This window comes from Phytophthora infestans, genomic scaffold (assembly GCF_000142945.1).
Source record: "Phytophthora infestans T30-4 supercont1.3 genomic scaffold, whole genome shotgun sequence".
NCBI lineage: Eukaryota > Oomycota > Peronosporomycetes > Peronosporales > Peronosporaceae > Phytophthora > Phytophthora infestans.
Genome location: NW_003303756.1, coordinates 276,562 through 300,792, shown reverse-complemented (window position 1 = coordinate 300,792; position 24,231 = coordinate 276,562). Strand labels below are relative to the sequence as shown.

Below are 24,231 nucleotides of genomic sequence, written 5' to 3'. Positions count from 1 at the left end.
CGTGGACGTCCGTCCGTCGCGTCTCGTACTGGGTCGCTCTGGTCGACGGATGCATTGTTTCCTCTGATGGTGGATTGCGCTTGTGTTGGCCCGGGCCTCATTTAACCGTATCGACGATGGTTAAATCATTGTGTACCTTATACATGTATGTTGAAGTGGAGCAGGTACTGATTGGTCAGAGAGATTTCGTGCGCGAGTAGTAGAGCGCCCAACGGTACTGCACCTAGAGCTAGGTGCAAATCGTGTTTTCAATCAGTCTGGACAAGTAACCGACTAGCTTGACAGCCAGTAATTGTCGCTTGAAGAGAATCCAGGGGATAACCTGAGTCAGGTGCGCGAATGACATTTTAGGTGCTTGACAATCTGAGAGCACAGTCGATTTGGAACCTTGGCCCGTTAAAGGCTCAGAGCCACTCAAACAACCTCTACATGTACATGTATCAGCACCGTTATGATTCATTTCAGCAACTTTAGCTGCATGTAGCGGTAAAGTATTACCTACAGCACGAAGTTTCCCATTTCCCTTCGTCAGTCGCACTGTCAGTAGCCTGGTCACTGCGATTGGCAGAAATCAAATAAGGTACAAGCCTGGTTTGTCCAATCATCTGAGCGCGATCCCACAACAGCCATCTGGCTTCCTATACATGTGTGTACCTTCAAGCAACCTCCGACCATCGAAAACTGGAGTCTCTGCCCAATAGTAAAGTATGCGTCTACTGGTGCCGTCGCTGGCACTCGCGGTGGGTGGCGCCTCGGCGGCCTCGTCGTCGTCTTCTTCGTCCGTGTCCTGGTGTAGCAACTCCACGTCCAGCGCCGTCCTTACCTACTGCGGCGACGTGTGTACGACAGGTGATCCGTGCGTACAGTACAGCTCCTCGTCCAGCTGCAGCGAGGCCTCGCGGAACGACTGCGTCCGACACAGTTCCTCGTGCACGTACCAGTGTCTGGACGCGTACAACTCAGTCGCCAAGAAGATCACAGTCTTTGTCAAGGAACCTTCATCCTCCGACACATGGACGTCCAGCGCTAGTGGCAGCTCCGCCGCCGCCTTCCCGAGTGCGGAGATCGACACAGTCAGCGGCGTTGAATACGCGGAGGCGACTAGAAATATGTGAGTGATGGTCACCTGAGACTCTTTCGAAGATTGGAGTGCTGACAGGGTTTGCTTTTGACTGACTACCAGCCAGATCACGGGGTTTGACGACACGAATGTGCAGAAAGGATCGCTCAAGTCCGTGACTTTCGACGAAGACACGTTCGCTACAGCCACCGTATTGGAGCAGCTGTGAGTGGAGTATCAAGAGTTTGGTATTACGGTGTCAGTCAGCACCGGACTGACCGATGTTTACTGCAGGATCTTGACCAATTTGGATCTCGCATTGCTTCCCTCCGGCTTCTTGCCGACCACAATCTCGTTACTGTACGATCTCGTGCTGGCGTTTTGCTCTTCTGGATGCACATGGTGACGTTCTGGCTGCGTTTCTGTGTATTAGCACGATGGAGAACTGCAACCTGGCCACTTTGCCGTCGCAATTGGGCAACCTGGCGAATAAAAACCTGGTGACGCTGTACGTTTTTCACTGCGACTCTGCATGATACTAGCTAGGGTTCAGTTACTTATGACTGGTTTCTTACTGTCACAGTAACCTGAACAAGAACACTATGACGAGCATTACGGATACGGACAGCTCCGTTACTCAAGCTCTGCAGGGATTGACCTCACTGTAAGTGGCTTTTGTTCACTTAAGTATCTGATATTGAGTACAGGCGTACTCATTTACCCTTCGCCCTGCAGGAACCTGACGGACAACTCGATCGCTACCTTCGACATGGCGCTTCCGTCCGTCACCACATTGTACGATTTTTATTTATTGTGGAAGTTTTAAGTGCTTCTAACCTTACTGTGTATGCTGCTATTTACCTTCAGGGACCTGTCAAACAACAAGTTGACCGAGTTCCCATCCGTCATTTTTGACATGGCAAACCTCAACGTCTTGTGCGTATATTATTGTCGCATTATTATGTGATTGTGCAATTTATTGACACTAGTGTGTGCTTGAAATGTGGATAGAAACATCGGTGGCAACAGTATCACCAGCTTGACTGTGACTCCAACACAGTATAGTTTCTTGCGGAAACTCTCGTCGGACAGCACGCTCAGCGTCACCGCCAGCGCTTGCTCCAGTGGCACCGCAACCGACGTCCTGGACTCGGTGGTTTGTGTGTCTACTGAGGCTGCGTCCTCCTCGTCATCGGATGGATCAGACAGTGAGTTTATCGCCGCTCTTCTTTTACAGCACTGATGACCTCTTGCTAACCTTCTCTGTATGAATCTGTACCTTGTATCAGGCTCGTCTTCCAGCACTCTAATCATTGTCGTCGTCGTGCTAGCTGTCGTGGTGGTGCTTGGCGTCGCAGGGTTCTTCCTATACCGCCGAAAGATGAAGAACCATGGCTTCTACCTGTCCAACACGCCCGATATGGTGGGCGTGGCCACTCCGCTGTCCTCAAACAACACTCCTGCACGCAACAGAGCTGGTAGTCGAGGACGCGCTTCGTCCCAGCAGCGACCTCCAACAGCTGGCGGTCGTACCCCTCGCAGCTCGATCCCAAACGTGTTACTCGCAGGTTTCTCCGATCATGGCAAGAAAATGTCGGATGCGCAGCCTCGACGCAGCAGTGTGCAGTCGACTCTTCCGTCGCGTGCAAATGGTCGGCAAGCCAGGAGCTCTATCATCAGCTCTCACGTGGCGCAGATCCCAAGCGATGAGCTCAATTACACGCGCAAAATCGCCAAAGGCGCTTTTGGTGAAGTGTGGCTGGCGTTGTACGGCAAAGACCTGGTGGCTGTCAAGAAGCTGATCACTGTCGAGGGAACCAGCGTGCAGGACTTTGTCTCGGAGCTGAATCTGCTCGCATCGCTGTCGCATCGGTGCATTCTTTCGCTGATTGGCGCGTGCTGGGACGACGAGCTGACTGATATCCAGATTGTCATGGAGTACATGGACTCTGGAGACCTCCTCTCGGTGCTGCGTAAGAGCCCGCCATCGGTGCTGACGTGGGAGAACGGCAAGGCCACGTACTGCGTACAGGTGTGTGAAGCAGTGTACTACTTGCACAGCTTGCAACCTGCTCTGATTCACCGAGATATCAAGTCTCGGAACATTCTAGTGGACTCGCAAAAAGGAGCCAAATTGTCGGACTTCGGAGAGAGTCGAGAGCGCACAGTTGCGAGGACGATGACAGCTGGGGTGGGTACGGCTCGTTGGGTGGCACCAGAGATCATCCTGGGCGAGGACTACAGCGAGCTAGCCGACATTTACTCGCTTGGCGTTCTGCTTACCGAGATGGACACGCACCAGATTCCGTACCAGACGCTGGGTCTCGAGGAGTCGATGATCGTGCAGCAGGTGGCTGTAGGAAAGCTCCGACCAAAGGTGTCGGACACGTGTCCCGAGATCATCCGCCGACTGACTCACGAGTGTCTCCAGTATGATCCCAGTCTGCGACCGTCGGCCGCTCGTGTTCTGCAGACGCTAATGGCGTCGCCGCTTGTTCGTCGACCATCCGTTAGCTTGGCGGACGACTAAAGAGCCGACGATCCCATAGCAGGTTTTCGGCAAGAACGCGACGGTAAGTTTGATCGTATGACGATTGACAGCCCCGTACTGTATCCCCACTGCGAGGTCAGGTGGATAAATATTTCCTCCTCGTGAATTGTTCTTAGCTGTTGAGTTTTGTTGCTGTTTTTACAGCGTTGACCGATTTAGCTTCGGTGATTCTTGTCGTGCTTCTTTATCCGCTTCTCATTGCAGAAGTCACTGCCATGAATCGTCGATCCAGCTCGACATCGTCACTGCAGCGCCAACAAGACTTCAACAAGTCAGTGCCATTTGTGCCTCGAGAGGTGTTTCGTCTGGTTCTTCGTCTTGAAGCGCAGAAAGCTCTTGATGTGAATGTGGCAGCATTGGAGCAGCGCTTTCGTGTTCCACCGGGATACGCTGACGACGACTCGTTGGATGCTCGGGGAGAAGTCAAGCAGCCGAAAGATGTACGTGTCCGATGCCTGTAACTCAGAAATTCTTAACTCGTTCCGGTGTATCGAAGTAGGTTGTCCCTGGGCCAGGAACTTACGAAGCTCCCGAGCAATGGCCTGTTCGAGACGTGACGGCAACTCCGACAGCTGCATTTCTTTCGAGAACGACACGAGGACACTTGCCACGTGCATCGTCAGCTTCTTGCTCCTCAACAAGACAAAGTGCCGTGGATGATGCAGCTAATGACAAGATTGTGCGACCACAGACCGCAAACCCTGCTCTACCCTCTCTGAGCAAGAGAAGGTCTCCACGTACACATCTTCGTCTCCCCAGCTCATCGAGTCATCGGGGTCTTCAGGTTCAGATCCCGAACCCACAGCAAGATGAAACTCAAGACGATATGAGCGACACATGTGCAAGTGCTAGCTACTCGTCAATTAACCCTCGAAGTGGGTCAGCATTCTCCAAAGTCAGTCGAGTTCCTGACACTGAAAAGAACAATGCACCCGATGTCGGGAGCTACGACATCAAGCGACTATGGGACTCGACTACTCGTCGAACAACTCTGGGGGCACCGGCACCTGCTCCTTTCGGTGCCTCAAAAGAGAAGCGTGTGGTTACATGGCGTCCAGCGATAACCCCAGCATCGTGCGCTGTATCAGCCTCCTGGGACTCGTCTCGGCACTACGCTAAGCAAAAAGACAAAGTTATCCGGAGTGCAGCCAAGCGAAGACTTCACAGTGCGAAGCTCCATGCTCGACGTCTGTCAGCTCCTACGCTTCGACCTTCCACTGCAGACCCCACCAATCATAATACCGAGCCAGCTTCAGAAGATACACCGGAACGCGACGATCCTTTCAGTTGGCTGCGACAACGACCCAACGGAGAGAACCGAGTGAACTTCCTGGCAGCCAAGCACGGACTCATGAATTACGTCAAGTCACCAACACGACGATCGTCACAAAGGACAAGCTACGGCTATGAGCAGTTCACTCCTGGGACTCCAAGCTCCAGAGTAGTGCAGCGGAGCAGCAATGCACAGGAAGATGGAGACGCAACTACGACTGAGCCAGTGATTGTGGCCAAGCCGAAGGATGTCAGAATCAAGGTGAGCTGTCGGATGCCTGGAGGGATGCTGATCACTGCGAGTGTCTACTCGATGAAGAAACTTCGACACTTTAAATCTGCAATCCTACTGCATCAAAAGCGTTTCCAGAGCGTGGACCAGTTCGATCTCTACCACGTCAGCGGCAGAAAGCTCACTGGGCTCGAGGAAACATTAACAGGATGTGGAGTTCGTGATCGCTCCATGCTGCAGATTGTGCCAGCAGTGACTGTAGCATTGACACGACAGGAAAGCCAGAAACTCTGTAGCATAAGATGATAAAAAGAAAACCCAATGTGATATAAACCAGCTTTCAGTCCTTAAGAAAGTCGTTGACCTAGTTGGCAAAAGAATTCTAATCCACAGTGACAGCCTTGGCCAAGTTGCGTGGTACGTCCGGGTTGATGCCCTTGCGCACAGCAAGCTCGTAGGCGATAAGTTGCAGAGGAATCGTGGCGAGCAGGGCCGTCATGGGGCCGTTGGTCGGGATGGGGATGATCTCGTCAGCGATGTTCTCGCACATGGCCGGGTTGTCCGTGATGACGATAGTGTGAGCACCACGAGCACGCACAGACTCGGCCGACGTCTTCATGAGGCTGGCATGCTCGTCATCCAGCACGATGAGGATGATTGGCGTGGCGCCGAACTTGCCATTCTTCTCGCCTTCAATAAGAGCGAAGGGTCCGTGCTTCAGGGCGCCACCAGGGTAGCCTTCAGCATGCAGATACGTGATCTCCTTGATCTTCAGAGCACCTTCATACGCGATCGGCTCACCGTAGCCTCGTCCCAGCACAAAGAGGTGCTCAGCAGTCAGCAGTTTGTCGGCAATCTTGGCGCATTGTTCACGAGAACGTAGTGCCATGCCAATGGCAATAGGAAGACGATGCATACTCTGGATCAGCTCCGCCATCTTGGATCGGTTACCGTCGGGACGGTTCTGCGCAAACCACGAGGCGATGAGTCCCATCACCGTCACCTGCGTCACAAAGGCCTTGGTGCTCGCCACAGCGTTCTCACGACCAGCATTCAAGTACACGCCACATTTGGTTGTACGCGCGATGAGCGATCCCACCGAGTTGACGACTGAAAACGTAGGCACTTCAAGCTGCAGCTCCTCTGCCGTCTTCAGTGCACGGTGGACGTCCTTAGTCTCCCCAGACTGCGACACCACAAGCAGACCGCCATCTTTCTTCGAAAACCGATCGCTGGTGCACTCCGAGGCGTCCTCGGTAGCCACACTGTCGAAGGAGTTGAGCGTCCGCATCAGCTTCGCACCGTATTTACTCGCATACAGCGAAGTACCGCACGCAGCGATCAGCAGGTGCTTAATACGCAGCATCCGGTCCTTCTCGGCCTCGAGACCACCGAGATACACGTGGTCATCCGACACACGGCCACCGTAACCCAGAGCTGCAGCCACAGCCTTGGGCTGCTCCATGATCTCACGCAGCGTCCAGTGGGGGTATGGCGCTGGTGACAGACGCACCTTCACATCCGGCGCCACTGCCAACCTGCTGGTCGGGAAACGCTGCAGAAATCCCTCCTCCTTGCCATCATCATTGGGGTTCAGCTCGGCCGAGTCGCTCTTAATGACAGCCACTTCTCCGTCCTTGAGCGAGATGAACCGCTTCGCATAGCGACTGAATGCTGTCGTCTCGGACGCCACAAACATCTCGCTGGATCCGTAGCCGATACACAGTGGAGAACCATTGCGGGCAATGACAATTTTGCCTGGATCGTCTCGAGACATGACACAGAGTCCCCATGTGCCTTCCAACTTCTTCAGTGCGAGTCTTACAGCTGTCAATAGATCGGCTCCTTCGCCCATTAAGTGGCCAATAAGTTGCGCTGCCACTTCTGTGTCTGTCTGCGAAGAGAAGACGACTCCTTCATCCAGAAGCTCCTGCTTCACTTCGTAGTAGTTGGTGAATGTACCATTATGCACCAATGAAACGCGGCCGTTCATGTCCGTGTGAGGGTGCGAGTTGCAGTCTGTCTTGGCGCCATGTGTGGCCCAACGTGTGTGTGCGATGCCTGTGGTGTTGCCGTCGTGCTTGTCTTTGGTCTCTCGAAGGAGGTGAATGGAGTCAGCTGTGCCGACAACCGAGGCGAACTTGGTCGTAGTAATGGGCGCGGCCTCGCTCTCCTCGGTGTTAGGCTGCGTGGACATACCAGCGGAGTCGTAGCCGCGGTTCTGTAGGATGGTAAGTCCCTCGAGCAGAAACTCTGACGCGTCCTGCGACTTGCCTACGACGCCCACGATGCCGCAGCAGTCCGCGTGATTGTCGTTGAACTGGGAGACGCCGACCACGCCCAGCGCACCTGCAGCGAGCGCCGTAAGCCATGAGAATTGATCATTGGACGACGAAGACGATCCCAGCAAAGCACTGGAGCGGATGGAGCGACGCACAGGCTCGGAGCGAGCGATGCGGCCCAGCGGAGACAGCGAGCGGCGCAACATGCTGCACGCAGAAATGAATGAAGTGGCGATTCAACAGTCAGAGCAACCAGGTGGAGAGATACGATTGGTGGAAAGTGGATTTTTGAAAGAGTGACGAACAGTGACGTAGAAGGCGGCCAATTGGGGGCCAAGAATTGGTGCACTTCAACATGGGGTAGCACCAACTATCCATCGTGTTTCCCTCAGGTTGCAAGTTGTTGCACCTAGGCTACCCTCACCGATACTAGCTTTGATATAGCTTCCGGCCTTTCTCCCTCCGAGGTGCAGGAATATGGACATTGGGAGTCCTCAGTCAGCTCGAAATGCGTATTAACTGGAGTACTACAAGATACAGTATGGCGTTGCGTCAGGCAACAACAATTACTCGCGCTAGTTTTATACGGATAATGCTTGCACTACATGTATACCCAGACTGAGATCAAGACTTGTGCACGCTGCTCTAAAGATTACGGTCTCTTTGAGATATTCTAGCACTAGATTATGGATATCCCTCCCGTATACATGAAAGAACGTAAAGGCAGGCAACCGGACTTCGGCATTGCTAAATTCGCAAACAGACAAGTACAGCTCCGTTTACCCAGAACGATGAAGTTTGCTGTCGGTCTTATTCTCGCAGCTGTCGCCGTCACCACTACCCACGCTGGAAACCACTTCATGATGAACGACTCGTCCATTGCGTCTGCGTCCGGGTCAGACGACATCAGTACGTCGTGCAACTTTGCTTGTTTTCACGTGATGAGGCCTGTGAAGGACGAAAACGGAGTGATGTACCCGAATGAGTGCGAGATGCGCCGGGCCAGGTGCAGGAAAAATGAGCAAAACGTTGACGTCCAAGGTGAGCAAGAGCGAATCTAGACTTCAGCTGGAAATCGGTGATCAGGTTCACCAGCAGTGAGGTGATCGCACTGCAGACGCCCTGAAGAAAAAAAAAACTGAAATGGCGACGCTACGACTTTCAGGGAGCTCAAAAAAGAAGAAATAAAAAGGAGTGAGCAAGTTTTCTATTTTAAAATCTGTCACTTGGATGAAGGTGACTGGGCTAAGGTGGAGCAGTATCGTTAGGCTTTCCTGACAATTAGCGGGGCCTACCTGATCAGAAGCGAGGTCTGCACTGGAACTGATGCTACATCATCATCTTATGTGATGTCTGCGTTCGACGCTGCTCTTACCTTACTGGTGATCTGGGTAATTTCCTTCTACCCGAGGTAGATTCGTTATTTTTATAGTCCTTATCTACCTAAGACTTACTATCAATTACTAAACTCACGGTCTGGGGCTCTACCGTGGTCAAGGTTTTTGGCTGGGGGATCCCCTGGTGGGTGAAGCTCCTAACTTTACGTAACCAAAAGCCACTCTTCCCGAATGGGGAGTCACAATTGGTACCCCGTTTACCAGTGATGACCAAATCTGTGGGCGGCTATTTGACAGCGACCAGTCTTTCACTGAGCAGGGATAACCATCACGTGAGATCGCAAGTCACGTACTTGCACATATCTCGTTCGACCTGCTGCGACTGTTTCTGGCTGCCAATGATTTTGCAGCCGCAACTGCAAAATCATTGGCATTTTCACAATAAGGTACCTCATTTTCTGGCAGCCGTGGACGGACACTCGTGACCAACTTTCTGAGGCTATTCAACTTGACGAGCTGTTTGCGTATCGCCGGTGGCACTGGATGTTGTTGATTATTGTCGAAGCTGTAGGTATAGCTAAAGTCATAACTTACCTTACAAATCTGCCGTCAAAAGAGCTTTGTACGTATAACCGAATGTGGCTCCATTCTTCCTCTGTCGTATCGATTGCAATCCAGTGTTCCACCAGTTGGAGTACTATCCAAGCGATGTCCGAAGCTTGTGTGGGTTCTAACACGGAGAACGTTTGTACTCGTCTTGGTGTCACGCCGAACACCACTATGTTCGTGTTGTTGTGGAATATCGCCCACCCGTCTACTTCGGGTAGCTCGGTGTCGAACATGGTCATGGGTACTCCAGCGAAGTGATTCTCGAATACCAAATCTCTCCACCACTCTAGATCCGCCTTCACTTCCGTTGTCATTGGTGTTCCGGTCCGACCGGATCTCTTGGTATTCAGTTGCACGGCAACCAAGCGTTGGATGAATGGCTTTGCTATCGGTATGAACGTGATCACATGTCGAAGAACACCAACGATACTGTCTAGACGTTTCTGAGATACGAACGTCATGGCGAGCGTCTCGGACACCACCTTCTTCGTCTTGTCAATCTTCCTCTGTGGAATTGTTACCGTTCCCTCGGGGATGTTCCAGTCGATTCCCACTGCGTGGACTTGCTCGGACCATGTGTTGAACTTTTCTTCGTGCCAACCGTCCGATCCAAACACGAGTTTCACTGCGTTACGTAGTCGACGCTCTGCTTGTAGAAGTCGGTCTCCGATATCGGCCTCGATGATGACGATGTCGTCTACCCATTGAATACCCAGAACGGTTCTGGGTATCCGCTGACGTACGATGCGCCTGTGCGCTGGTAGTGCCTTGTGGCCTTTCCCATGATGGCGAAGAACCCCGGCGACGCAGTCCATCCGAATACCACCATCCCCGAAACGATGCCGATATGTGAACGTGGGAAGGTCCCCCCAAACGCGGACGAATGATGAGCGTGGACCGGCACGTGATGGAAAGCTTCCGCGATATCTGCTACGAGCGCGTATATGCGGCATCCTGGATACCTAGTGCGGAGTTCCACGATGCGTATGGCAATACATGAGAATTGATCCCAACGGGCGTCTGGTGTCAGGCTCGTGTCCGTAATGTCGTTGACCGAAAGTCCTTGGGGCGCGGATAAGTCGTGGATGATTCTCCCATCTTCGGATAAAGGGACGTCCTTTTTTGGAACTAATGCAAAGGCACTCGAGTGGAACCCCGGCTCCGCTGTCAGAGCGGCCATCGTGGCGATGATACAACGCCCGGCGTAGTAGTCCTTCCGCAATCGATGCGTCACGACAGTGGCCCCCGTAATTGCACTGGGATAGTTGTGTGGGACCGGCCGCACTCCAGCTCTGGCAACCGAGTGACGCCAATGAGGGACCACACCGTGTTCAGCTATACTGCAAAGGAGCTCGAGCTCCTCGTAAGAGGCAAGGTGTTGTCGGAACAATCGAGGTCGTAGGGCCTTGTTAGGGCGGTCATCGCGTGAGGTCTGACCTCGAAACACTCGGAGTGTCCCTTCAATACCCATATGGGGTAGCTGAACGACTGCGGACAGGAAACGGATATCCTCGAACGGAAGAGTGAGACGATCCCCCGTCGGGTTGCGGAAAATGCGATTCAACGGGAACGATAGACGATGCGTGGACGCCACGGCCTGAAATTTCCGTAACACATCGGGCGGGACACAACGTTTAATGCCTCGAACAACACATTCTCTGCGTATATCGTTGTCAAACGGGGACCGCTCAGTACGGGCCTGTGTGTCCACGGTGGACCGAGAGTCATCACTGAGATGCGATCGATTCGGTACGCCCACGTGGCGTCGGGGATTATCGGAACTGGCCAAGGTGTCCACGGTGGACCGAGAGTCCTCACTGAGATGCGATCGATTCGGTACGCCAACGTGGCGTCGAGAAGTATCGGTACGGGCCAGCATGTCCACGGTGGACCGAGGGACATCACTGAGATGCGATCGAATGGGTACGCCAATGTGGCGTAGGAGGAAACGGTTGGTAATGATGTGGCGGACGCGTTCGTAGTCTAACAGTACCAACGACCAACGTGACTGCCACTGAAGGCGGTCATAGGTGCGGAGATCGATTGGTGCAACGGGGGGGCAACCTTTGACCAACGGATCGGACCACTGAAGCTCCGTCAACGGGCATCTGGTATCCAGCGTGGATCGAGTTAACGACTGCGTCTCGGTCTGATCCATGATCCAATTGCAAAGGGCATCCGCTGCAACGTTAAAGGTTCGCGGAACCGCTCGAATCCGGACTAGGCGGAGCTGATTGATATATAGTCGAATGTCGTGGATCAGAGGGGCCAACGTGGCGCTGTGAACACGTGTCCTTGCAGACGCCATGTCAATGACAATGGCCGAATCACCGATGATCTGTACAGGTTGCTGATGACAATGTTGCCGAAGCCAGTGGAGGCCCGATAATAGTGCACGCGCTTCCATAACATTGTTTGTTCCACCGGGAACTACGGATGAAGCTGACCACCAAAGTGGTTTTCCTGGTTTCGACCAAGCACACCACGCATAGGCGCTAACGTGTGTTAAGCTCCGAGCTCCCCCGTCAATCGAAAGCGTGATAGTGTCTCCGTAATTAGGGCTGACAACGGAGACACCCGTAAAGGTCCCCGGGACCGACGGTTCAGAGGAGGCCCGTCCAACGTCCGATATCGGTTGGAAGGGAATAGTTAGAGGCGGACGAAAGACATAAGCAGGTGTCAAAGTCGTGTTGTGAGCCGTGCTTACGACCTGCTCTCCGCCTCCGAGGCGCCAAGCCGACAAGTTGGGATGGCCTGATGCCAGAGGCCCATACTTGCCGGTGGCGTATGTCACCACCTCCTCCGGGAGTTGTTCGAGGTCATGGGCATACTTGCAGCTCCAAAATTCGCAGCCCCGTTGGGTTTGGACCTTGAGGCAGACCGTCTTGTTGTTGCGCTTGGGAATTTGCTGCAGAATCGCTTCCGGAACCGGAGAAACTTGTTGGCGGGTTTGACGGGACTCGCGGTGAGAGCCCGAGTGGGCGGAAGGCCTGGTTGATGGACCGTACGCGGTAGTGTTGCTGCGGTGGGAAGAGGAACGTTGGGACTGCGCCCAACTCGAGATTAGACCGTGGTCAATAACTTGGCGTACGAGCCGGAGGTAATCCGGCGAGTCCGAAGCCATGACTGACCGCGCTTGGTCCACCAGAGACGCAGGGTCGGCGTTTTGGCTAATGGCGATGAACAGTCTCGAAAACACATGAGAGTAGAGGTTGATCATAGCGTGAACTAGTCCGGTGGGAGCATTGTTGAGCACCCGTGATGTGGCATCAGCACAGACTGCAGCGAAGACGTCCACAATATCGCGTGGGTACCACTCAGTAGCCACTTCTCGAATGCATTGTAGTGTTGCCCGTAGGTCGTCCATCGACGTGATGAGTCCACCCGGTACAGAATCGCCTGATGTCCATGTGGACGAGTCGTGCACCACGGTACGGCCGCCGTTGCCGTGGGCACTGGGCGGGAGGAAGTGGTCGATCGGCCGTGTCCCGAAGTCCACCGCAAACACCATCTTGGCTGTGACCTTGGTAACACGATATTGCCCGCGTCGTGTCTCCTCATGAAGAATAGTAGAGACCCGGTCTAAAGCTGACAGCTGCCAAAACGAAACAAGATTAGACTCAATAAACTCACCATTCGGACGGGGCCCAACGCGCGCGGTCCTGTGAGCCCTAAGTTCCGCGGGGGACGGTCGAAATCCAGTAGTTCCAGCTAGTTCCAGCGTCAAGGCTTGGCGTCCGGAACCACGGGGGTGGAAGCCGCCGCCAGAATGACGGTAATCGGTTCCAGGTCCAAACCCGAACTGGCCGAGGGCAGGCGTCCCGGATGTGTACCCGCCTGAAGCCGTCCGAGGGCTACCGTAGCCATAATTCGAGTGTCGATGCGAGTGATCGTAAGGCCCAGATGCGCCGTGGTCGTGAGAGTTTCCTAAGTAATGGTCATATCGGTCGTCCCGGTGGATGACCTCTGAAGGACGGGAATGTCCGTAGCTGGCGTCGTCCCAACGCCCGTACGCACGTGCGTCAGTGGCGGCGTCGTGTTGCTGCTGTAACGGACGGTGAAGGAGTTGTTGGCCACCGTGGCCCGCGCCCTCGCGATCGCGAGATCTGATGCGCCCGCTGTGGCGGGGGCGGTCGCGAGACCGGCTCCGGGACCGCTCGCGTGTATGGCGTGGTCTAGGCGGAGGGCTTGAGCTTCGCCCGCGGTGAGCACGGCGCTTTTGGGAATTTCGACCACGGTGGTCGTTCGGTAGACTGCCGGATGGTGCCCCAGCCGCTGGAGGCACGGCAGCACCGTGCTGATGATCGCGAGAATCAGTCCCGGTGGACGGCGATAAGCGACGTAGAAGCTGCTCTTGGAACGACTGTTGAGCGGCGGCCTGTTGTGTAAGCGCCTCTTGGGTAGTTCGGGCTAGTTCAGCAATCGCGGCGAACACGTTCTCTGGCATGGCAGAATTCGTAGTGGCCACGACCGATGGAGTTGAGGGCACGGCCTCAGCTGGGGGCGGCGGTTGCGAAACAGATGATGAAAGCAGCGCGGGTGTAGAAGCGTCAGTGTTCGGCACGGCCGAAGGGTCCGGCTCGGCCGGATGCGTAACCGCAGGCGTCGGTTGGCGCCAGAGAAACTGCTCGACTGACCGACAGTCTTCGTATCGGACAATATCCGGTTGCCGGCCGTCCAGTGCCTTGCCACGAGATAGGCCGATAGCGAGGACGTCCGACGGGGACTCTGAGTCATTCTCCACATTCGGGTAGACGGTCGGGCCGGGCCGACGTATCGGCGAGCATAGTCAATCAGGTTAACGTCGATAATGCGTCCGTACTCAGAAATGATTCTGAGATTCTCAGATGCCAGGTCCATGGTGGAGTCCGATCCTGCTGGGACGAAAGTTTCCATGAGTAACTTCCCAATATCGCAATCAGTGTCCGTAGGTATAACGAGCTCAATCCATCGAGAACGAAATCGGGATAGCCTGCGTGTCGGCTGAGCTGTGGCAGCGACGCCATGACACCAGCCTACAACAAATTCATCGCGGGAAATCTGCTGCTGCCACACGGTGGCGCTGGGCACGACAACGTGGAGCGTGGGCGCGTCGGCGCGGCTCCGGAGAGCCACCACACACATGTGGTCACACGCCGGCTGAAGCGCGGCGCCAGCCGGCGTAGTAAACGTTCGTCCGTGAGTTGGGAAGTAACTAACGACTTGGCCAACGAGGAAGGAATCGAGCGGGACCTCGCGGTAGGAGCGACGGTCGCATTGGAGATAACAGGCATTGAACCGAACGAATCGATACAGGAGGAGGAGGGGACGGTCCTTGAGCTCCATACTTAAGCCGGTATCGGGTCGAGTAAGCCGCGAATACGGGATGACCACCGGGTCTGTAGCTAGGGCTTCGAGCGAGCCCAAGCCTGTCATGTTCCCGTCATACGCGGAGCCGTAGAAGATAAGCTTACACAGCCAGCCGGGGCGGCGAGAAGAATCGTCCACCACGAACACACTCGGGTGTCCTGGCTTGATATGTCTTGGTTCCAATAGGCGGGCGTAGATGGGACCGTCCCATTCGCCTTCTTCCAGCTCCGAAGGGCATTCCAATCGTACAACCTGGTTGCGGAGACTCGAGTCCATCGTGAGAGACGTCGGCGGGTTTGCTGTCATGTTGGGCCGGGCCCGTTCTTCTCCGAGAGGACTCCGAGTCCTGAGCACCGTGCTCGTCTGCGTTCTTCTTCGATGAAACCACGAATGCCGTGGTTCTCCCCAAATCGGAAACAGCCGGTTCGCCTTTCTCGGTCCTCCGAATCGGTTAATCGAACCGCTCACTTTCCGCTGCTCGCGCACCATCGACGCGCGTCCAGTGACGTTGAAGCCATTGACTGCTGTTCGTCTACAACTTTGATTGACAGCAAGTACTACTTTCAAGACCAAGCGCGATTACTTCGAGATGATATTAATACGCGCCGGTGGTAATGGTGAACCACCAACCGGTACTGTACCGGTATTCCTGCCAGTACTACCACCCAAGATCAAGTCTATCTCGCACGAGGCACTTGTACGTTGGAAGAAGGAGCGACGAGACTACGAGACGAAGCTTCACAGCAGATGCAGAGTGACTGGCGAAGACTACGATGCGGTGGTAGAGCAGATCAAGGACTCGTTCGACGCTGATCTCCTGGACGTCTTCTGCGAGTTCCAGTTGAATGTGGAGACTGTGGACGTGACTGAAGGGATGTTGATCGCCGAGATCGAACACATCGTGGGGAGCGTCAAGAACAAGGCGCTACCTGATATCAAGGAGCTCTTCAAGAGAGAGCTGAAGATGAATTTGGCGGAAAGCGACGTGACAGCTCGCGTCATGGACTACTTCAGATGCTTTAAGACGATAGTCGCCGATAATGGCTTGACTGAGTGCTTCAGCCTTGAGCGTGGGACACGAGAGAAATGCAAACGACTGATTTCGGCGTTGAAGCCACCCATGCTGAAGCAAGAAGTAAAATAGTCCATCCGCTATAAGCACGCTGCTGCGGAGAGAGACCCCAAGGTACTGTTCCGACTTATCGTCGAGAAAGCGACAGAGTTGGAAAGGCAGTACCTCCGTTTGAAGACGCAGAAGCGTGAGGCTCCAGGGCGAGAGGAGAAGTCCAAGGCCAAACAGCCTTTCAAGCAAAAGGACAAGCAGAACCGACCTGCGGAACATGCGAAGGTCAAGCTTAACTGGAAGGACAACAAGAATCAAGACACAAAGCCAAAGTTTTCGTCAAGACCGCCGCCAGGGCCATGCTCTAAGTGTGAAAGGATGCACTGGCTACGCGAATGTCCGGATGCGACTGAGGATGAGAAAACAGAGCTGTTCAAGCGCTTTCGCAACGCAAGAAATACCAAGAAGGCTAGGACGAAGCGGCTTGGAGAACTTCTGCCAACTACAGACCGTACTGTCTTGCTAAATGGCGTACTGGAGCTTCCGTATTGCCCAGATAGTGGTTCGGACCATACAGTTATTGGCCAATCGCACTGGAAGCAATTACTGGCAGTGGACCCTGAAGTCCAAGTCAAACAGCTTGAAAATCCAGTACAGTCAAACCTTTGGAGACAAGAAGGTGACAGCAGTACAGAAGGCTATGTTGCAAGTGCGAATTCACACGGCAGTTGGACCTGTGGAGCCGATGAATCTGGTGGAGGTTCACGTTGTGGATTGTGACGACGACGAGTTTATATTGGAAATTATCTACTCACGCTGTTGGGAATCGATGTCGATCGTCAGCTGGAACAATTGGCGAGCCGTGGTGATGATGAATTAGCCGGTGATCCAATCCATTTGGAAGCTGATGAGATGTCCGCACAGGTTCATGAACCTTTTCCCAGTAATGATGTTGACATTTTTGCTGCAGTGGAGAATTTGGTCGACCGTGCAGTGGATTGTGGCTTCCCGTTGGATCACGTGGAGCAATTACGCACAATTGTACACGCGTACGACGTGTGGCGACTGGAGTTACGCGCGGATCCCCCGGCCAATGTTCCGCCGATGGAAGTGAAGTTGCAGGATGGGGCTCGACCTACTAAGTGTAAGCCCCGCAAATGTCCTCCTCACATCCGCAAGTTTCTTCGAGAGCTTAACAATCGTCTTGTTGAACTAGAGTTGGTGTATGAAAACCCAAAGAGCCGTTGGTCGAGCCCCGTGCTCCCAGTGAAGAAGTCCTCAGATCTTTTGGACTTAAGGCAGACGGTGGACTACAGACTTACGAACGCGCAGACCAGTGTAATGGCAGCCGTCATGCCTATTCTTTCGTTAGTGGTGGAAAACGCAAGTGGAATGAGACACTTTGGATTATTTGATTTCCTTAAAGGATTCTGGCAATTGCCTTTGGCTGAGTTCTGTCAAGAGTGGTTCTCGTATATGACAGACGAGAAAATCTTGACACCTCGACGGGTTCCCCAAGGTTCAAGTGATGCTGCCATCCACTTTCAAAAGACTATGGAGGAGTGTTTCAGTAGCTTGCTGTACAAACACCTCCCCATCTGGATTGATGACCTCCTGCTGTACGCAAACGACATTGATGTCTACCTAAACAAACTCGCTGAGTTTTTTTTCTCTTCTTAATAAGTTTGGCCTCAAGCTGAGTGCGAAGAAGACGAGCTTATACCAAACAGAGGTTAAGTGGTGCGGTAAACTCATCAATGGCGAAGGTATCCGCCATGACCCCGAGAGAATCGAGACACTACGCTCGATGCCATACCCTACTACTGCTGGTGAGCTCCAGCAGTTTGTGTGCGCAATAAACTGGATGCGAGAGAGTATCGTGGATTTCGCCCGTCAAGTCCAGCCTCTCCAGAGCCGACTAGATGCAGCGCTCGCTGATACAAAGCGGACGAAAAGAGCTGCAGTTGGGATCAAAGTTCAGTTAGCTACCGAAGAGCGTCTGGCATTTGACCGAGTCAAGGACATGTTGGCTGATGCGGCCACCTTGGCGTATACGGACGACAACTCGACGACTTGCTTGTTCACCGACGCCAGCGACATGGGCTGGGCAGTAATCGTGACACAAGTAGCCGACTTTGATCCGAAGACTCCTGTGAGAACAACAACAACACAGGTTACTTACCTGTATGAGTGGAACTTTCACTGGTAGCCAGCTCAACTGGACCGTCATAGAGAACGAAGCTTTACCCATTGTCCTTGCCTGCGAAAAGCTGGACTATCTTCTTCTCCGTCCCAAGGCTTTCAGGATGTTCTGCGATCACCGAAACTTGGTACACGTTTTCGCACCTGATGAGAGTGTCAAGAAACACGTGAAAGGAAAGTTGTTACGATGGTCCATGAAACTTATGGGATTCCAATACATCGTGGAGCACGTACCTGGACCCGAGAATGTCTGGGCTGACATGGTTTCTCGGTGGGCCGGCAACCACACACCGAGGGCAAACTTGAAGCGGCTGAAAACGATCCGGCGCAGTCAACCTCGCCGACGTACTGAGCTCAGACCGCTTGACGACGATAAGTTTGTGTGGCCTTCCTTTGCTGAGCTCGTGGAAACGCAGTCCAAATTCCCGCCACCGGACTGTGCGGTGCGCTCGGAAAATGGCGTTCTTACGTTGAATGACTATATTTGGATTCCTGCAGAAGCTGTTGACTTAATTCGGAGACTGTGCATTGTGGCACATTGCGGAAGCCAAGGACATCGTGGCCAGCAAGCAATGGTGTCGCACCTCCAAAGTCTTTTCTCGATCGACAACCTACGAAGGATTGTGGCTACATTCGTGAATGACTGTTTGCTCTGTTTGCATTCCCGAGGGGGGGAAATTATCCCAAGACCGTGGGGAGAACTGATAAAGTGCAACGAGCGAAACAAGGTCCTTCATTTTGATTACCTATATCTGGGCCCGAGCTACGGAACGAGTTGCTAAATTCTGGCCCTTAAAGACCACGCAACCCACTACTGCGAACTAGTGGTGGCTGACTCAGCGGAAAGCCCTGTTGTGGTGGAAGCTTTACTAGCCTGGCACTCTCGCTATGGAATACCGCCGTCCTGGGTATCAGATCAAGGGACACACTTCAAGAACGAAGTGGTGGCTGAGCTGAGTCGAAGACTCCGCACGCAGCAGACGTTTACGCCGGCATACAGTCCATGGGTAAATGGTTCAATCGAGCGAATTAACCGTGACATTCTCCAGGTCATTCGTGCGATGACGCTGGAATATCGGATTAGTCACAAAGATTGGGTTGGGTGTATTTGGTGCCATTAGTGCAGTCAAACCTGAATTACACTGCTGTGCCTTCCTTAGGCAACCATTCGCCATTGGAGTTGTTCACGGGATTGGAAAACCCGACGCCGCTGAGCGAGTTCTACCTGCCTGACAGACGCCGCCTGCAAACAATCCCTGCTAGTGCTGAGGTAGACGGCTACCTGGAGAACTTGAGGGAGAGCATAAGGTCTATGCACTGTGCGGTGAAGGACAGACGAGAGAAACAAAGACTCCTGAATAAGAAACGTGAACGTGGTGAGAACGTGGTAAACTTCATCATCGGTGATTACGTGCTAAGGTCCCGAATGGACGAGAAGCACGGCAACAAGTTACAGGTGATGTGGGTTGGTCCGTACAAGGCAACGAGAGCCGACGCCCATTCATTTCGTGTGAAGCACCTCGTGACTGGTGATGAACAAGATGTTCATGCATCAAGGTTAAAGTTCTACTCCGAAGATAGCCTGGAGGTGACGGACGATCTCTTGGAGCATGTGTCCTCACAAGGTATCGCGTTGGCAGTGGAAGGACTAAAGGGACACAAGTGGAATAGTGACATCAATGACTTTGAAATCCTGGTAAGCTGGAAAGGGCTACAACCTATCGAGGACTCGTATGAACCCATGGGTGCTTTGACCAAGGAGATCCGAGTATTGGTTGGGAACTATGTGTCAAGTACCGATGACCAGCGGCTTCGTGAGCACTGGCAACGGCTTCAAGGAGGTCGTGAGGAGGGTCTAGTGCACGCGGATCGCCAGTTAATACTGGAAGTGCGGCCGAACACGGACTCCGAAACAACACCGTCGACTTGTGACACGCGGGGGCCTCAGGGTGAAGCCCAGCAGGCACGTCCTCGTCTCACTGGACAGAAGCGACGACTCAGAACCGCTAGCAGACGCAAGCGGAGAAGTAATCGAGCGACTGAGGAAGAACCTCAGGCCGACTCACAACAGACATCGGGGCAGACTGCGGACGGGGATGGTGAGCTGCACCTGGGTGCCGAGGTCCAAGAGCCTCCACCTCCTCGAGGTTGCCGAGTACGAGCTGAGATGCGGGTTGGAACGCCTTCACGTATTCAGCCACGCCGTTCAAGTCGCCGTAGGGACCGGGGCCAGGGCAGTTAGTTGTTTTGGTGAACACTACTGTGACGGTGATCGGTAAGACGAGAGCAGGTGAAACCGAGCTTCGGGGGCTGTGTAGTGAACTGTGGGTTTCCACCTCGGTTTCCCTTGCACTTAGAGCCGGAGCTGGGGGTGTCCACCCAAATGTGTCTACAGCCCAGTGGCTAGAAGACAATGGGTGGAAATCTGGTGGTGTGTCTGACGCCTGTCGGCTGACGATATCACAGACACTCGGACAGCCAGTGTCCTTGTGTATTATTATACTAGGATTTAGTAAGGCCTACTGCATGTTACCTTTCATGTGGATGCATGTCCATTTCTGACTGCTGCCTGTCGCTCTGATCAAGTGGCAGCAGCATTGAGGAGGAACGGGCTGGCTAGCGCCAGACCCATGATCCTCCTCACTCTTCGATTTGCGAGGAACTAGCTAAATACATTCGGCCTATACTTCAGTGCGGGTTGGCCCCCGCCTTGCTGGTGTTCCTGCTTCGCTTCAAATCCCGGGCTACACTACATGACTTCGGCTCACGTGAGCAACACTCCAAGCGGCAGCTGTGGAACAATGTCGTTAATTGGGAATGGACTTTGGGAGTTTGAGGCTGCAGAAAGACCAGATACCGCTCGAAGACCTCAAAGAAGAGACTCCATCACCCGATACCAACACGCGATTTTGAGCTGCTCATTATCCGGCCGCAACAAAAGGACTGTCTAGAAGGGTTTGTGCGTTGCTCATTGTGAAAAGGAGCTTTGCTCCTATTCTTATCCGGAGTGTGAGAAGTCAAGAGGTGTGTGCACGGAGCACAACAGGAACAAGTATACGGAGTCGGAAGGCAGCAACCGTACACGTTCGAGAGGCAAGAGCTGTGCTCATCGTGAAACTCGTCCAAAACGTGTTTGTACCGCGCAGGTGGGAGACTTTGCTGCAATGAAGGTTGTTCCTAGCATAACGTCTCACGAGGCAGGTGCTACGAGCATGGCGGGGGCAAGCAATGCACCGACAATGGGTGTACGAAGCAGGCGCGTTTCCAAACTAAATGCTCGGCACATAGCAAAACGTCGTCGCTTTTAGCAGCTGAGCAATGATTTTGAGTCTGCAACGACCCGAGTCGATACCCTGTGCAAAGCAGTCGGTGTGAAGGAGGGAAGGGATTCCGTAGACTTGGCGTGGTCGTTGTGATAGAACTGCTCATTCATTTACACTCTCGATATTGCGCAATGAAGTTTTGGGTGGTGCACTCTACATGTAGTCACGTGCTACGAGCATGGTGGGGGAAATAATGCACTGCAGAGGTGTACCAAGCAGGCAAAAAAACTACTGCATACAGACGGTCTGTATGCAGTAGTTTTTTTTGCATTACAGACCAATAGCGGGGCTCTAGAAAGAATGATATCGCGTAAGACTTCGCGGTGCTCGTCATCATGGACCTGGCGTAGATTTACGAGCAGGTTTTTCGCAAGGAATTCGAATAACTCGTATGCCTTCCTTGACTCATGCTAAGGGTCTCAAAAGGTTAAAATTGCCGGTTTCGAGTCATCACCTGGAAGTAATAGAGCACCTCAGCAGCAGTAGGACGTTCCTGTGGATCCACACTCACGCATCGGTAGACAGACTGAACCATATCCGGATGCATCGCCGGCGACAGATGGACGCGTAGTTTGCCCATCGACACCATCTGCAGCACAGCCGTATCCGAAAGTGGGTATCCCGTCCTGCTATTGCCTTCCTTAGCATGTGCGTACGGCAGTTCCTGTGTGTCCAGCTCCGAAATGACCACACCAAGAGAGAAGATGTCAGCCTTCTCGTCGTATCTCTCGCCCATCATAACCTCCGGCGCCATCCACAGCGAACTCCCCACATTCGAGGTCATTGTTGCATCCGATCGAGCTCGTGACGCACCAAAGTCCGTGATCTTGGCAGACAGCGACTCCGTCAATAAAATATTTCGCGATTTGAGATCTCGATGCAAAACTACAGGCTCGAGCGAGTGCAAATATGTCAGTGCGTGCGCCACTCCGTATGCAATTTGCGTTTTGCTGGCGTCCATGCCTTGAGGTATGCCACTGGCGTGATATTCCTTCAGAAGGGTACGCAGATCCCCACCAGCCATAAACTCGATGAGGCAGTACAAATCGCTCAGTGACTCCCACGCAACACCGATAAACTGCACGATGTTAGGATGTTCCATCGTGGCCATAAGTTTCACTTCAGACAGCAATGCCTCGATGTACTCCATATCCTTGCGTTTCTCCGGAACCAGCGTCTTAACGGCCACGTCTTGACCTCGATAGCGTCCCCGATAGACTTCTCCAAAGGCGCCACGACCGATTATGGCTCCCAACTCGATGCCGTCAGTCGAGACCCGAGACGCTAGGATCACGGGGTCGTCAGAGAGCGCAACTCTGTATTGACGCACTTCAGGCATGGACCCTCCTGTAGACCTGCTTGTGTCTCTGTGCTCCATGTCTGCAGGGTCCAGTAATCGAGTGCTTTTACTAACGATAGGCAACTGGAAGATGTCATCCACCTCACTGGTTCGGTTCCTGTGTCGTCGACGCTGTACGATGAAGAATACGATCAGCAAGACCATCAGGACTCCGCAGCCTATCGCGATGCCGATGATTTCCGCGAGACCCAAAGAGCTCGAAGATTTGGTAGAATTGTTGACATCGGACCCTGAACTGCTGGCAGATGAGCTGGCTGCAGGATCCGGAGCCGATGTCGGTGTCTGAGTAGTTGCTTCGGGCGGTGAAGGAGTAGTCGTGGGCGTATTGGTCGTTGGAGTATTCGTCGTTGCGGTAGGAGGTGAGGGAGTCACAGATGTTGGTGTCGGCGAGCTGGTGGTGGCTGGCGATGTTGTTGCTGGAGGAGTCGTTTCTGTATTCGAAGGCTCTGGTGTCAATGGCTGGGGTGTTGGAGTCACCGGCGTCACAGGTTGCGGTGTTTCAGGTGTCAAGGGTTCTGGTGTTGGTGTACTGGGCAAGTCCGTAGGATCTATCGTTACAGAAGCGCTTCCACCTGCAGCACGTACAGCACATTTAGCTTATACAACACAAAATTTGGCATCTGAAAATCCTTACTGCCAGTTTGGGCCATTACGACGGTGGAGCACAGACAAAGGATCACGAAACAGCACTGCCAGGGTCTGCCATTGCGCCCTAGCTGTGATGTATACACCATGGCAGCTTCTTTGCTAGGATTCCAGTGGGCGCCTTACCGGACGAGGTAGAATGGTGACTGATGCTCTTCCGCCCATGCACCCAAAATTCCTGAGCGTACAATGGGTACACAGCTGCGGGAGCGCCTATGCTCCGAAAAGATGGATACATGTAACTTACATGATACAAGGACACTTTGAAGAGTGCACACAGGGCCCTTTCGACTCGAGTGACAACTTGTCAGACAAGTGATGATCGTTAGCGAGCCGCAAATAAAGAAACCTGAGCGGATAAACATTGAGCGCACAGGTTGCTTCATCCTGTGCACTCGACGGCGTCGAGTCGACGCTGGCGACTGTGATTTACTGCACCCAAAATTCCAGCATATACATGTATACGGTATACTGTTTTCACATCAATTGCTATATGAATACTTGTCTGGTAGAATTATTAACCCTTTCGCGGTGCGAGGGCGCATTTTTCGCCCTTTAACACCATTACCAAAACAAGGTGGAAAAAGGGCTTGTAAAAGGGCGAATTTTGCGCCCTTTTAGCTTTTCCTCCAACTCTGCCAACCGTGTTTTATAACTACCAATCGCAGCTGTGAATAGAAAGAGGTTGGGGGTAATTTTGGATCGTCTGGTCATCGCACAGTATTTTATTGCTCCAACGACCGTAATCGGCCCTTTCTACGCGGTCGTACCATGGATCTAGCGGTCAATCGCCTGACAGCCAGTCACCAGAACATACAGAAGGCAAGACGAATGCACCTATCCGACCTCCCATTTTTCTATAGTGTACTCAAGACTAATGCGCACTACCTTCACAGACACTGAAGATAAGCCGCTGGTGCAGATCGCCTTCCAATTCGAAAGGGAG

The 24,231-nt window shown here is 53.3% G+C and overlaps 6 protein-coding genes across 6 annotated transcripts; 3 read left to right on the top strand and 3 right to left on the bottom strand.

Moving 5' to 3' along the window:
• Positions 1–707: 707 nt before the first annotated feature.
• On the top strand, positions 708–3,590 carry PITG_02124 (protein kinase, putative; the record flags this gene model as incomplete). Its single annotated transcript, XM_002907048.1, has 8 exons — positions 708–1,111; positions 1,184–1,285; positions 1,355–1,420; positions 1,494–1,568; positions 1,796–1,855; positions 1,928–1,996; positions 2,072–2,268; positions 2,350–3,590. The coding sequence occupies 8 exons, from the start codon at positions 708–710 to the stop codon at positions 3,588–3,590; spliced, it is 2,214 nt and encodes a 737-aa protein (XP_002907094.1).
• A 236-nt stretch (positions 3,591–3,826) lies between these two features.
• Positions 3,827–5,421, top strand: PITG_02123 (uncharacterized protein; the record flags this gene model as incomplete). Its single annotated transcript, XM_002907047.1, has 4 exons — positions 3,827–4,051; positions 4,111–4,340; positions 4,458–4,994; positions 5,070–5,421. 4 exons carry the CDS (start codon positions 3,827–3,829, stop codon positions 5,419–5,421), a joined length of 1,344 nt encoding a protein of 447 aa, XP_002907093.1.
• A 76-nt stretch (positions 5,422–5,497) lies between these two features.
• PITG_02122 (glucosamine-fructose-6-phosphate aminotransferase [isomerizing], putative) lies at positions 5,498–7,603 on the bottom strand (the record flags this gene model as incomplete). Its single annotated transcript, XM_002907046.1, has 1 exon — positions 5,498–7,603. One exon carries the CDS (start codon positions 7,601–7,603, stop codon positions 5,498–5,500), a length of 2,106 nt encoding a protein of 701 aa, XP_002907092.1.
• A 585-nt stretch (positions 7,604–8,188) lies between these two features.
• Positions 8,189–8,458, top strand: PITG_22692 (Epi2-like protease inhibitor; the record flags this gene model as incomplete). The annotated part of the gene is made up of 1 exon (XM_002907045.1): positions 8,189–8,458. The coding sequence occupies one exon, from the start codon at positions 8,189–8,191 to the stop codon at positions 8,456–8,458; it is 270 nt and encodes an 89-aa protein (XP_002907091.1).
• Positions 8,459–10,040: 1,582 nt separating this feature from the next.
• PITG_02120 (uncharacterized protein) lies at positions 10,041–14,998 on the bottom strand (the record flags this gene model as incomplete). The annotated part of the gene is made up of 3 exons (XM_002907044.1): positions 10,041–12,925; positions 12,977–13,840; positions 13,981–14,998. 3 exons carry the CDS (start codon positions 14,996–14,998, stop codon positions 10,041–10,043), a joined length of 4,767 nt encoding a protein of 1,588 aa, XP_002907090.1.
• A 6,709-nt stretch (positions 14,999–21,707) lies between these two features.
• PITG_02119 (protein kinase, putative) lies at positions 21,708–23,290 on the bottom strand (the record flags this gene model as incomplete). The annotated part of the gene is made up of 2 exons (XM_002907043.1): positions 21,708–23,212; positions 23,275–23,290. The coding sequence occupies 2 exons, from the start codon at positions 23,288–23,290 to the stop codon at positions 21,708–21,710; spliced, it is 1,521 nt and encodes a 506-aa protein (XP_002907089.1).
• Positions 23,291–24,231: the final 941 nt, after the last annotated feature.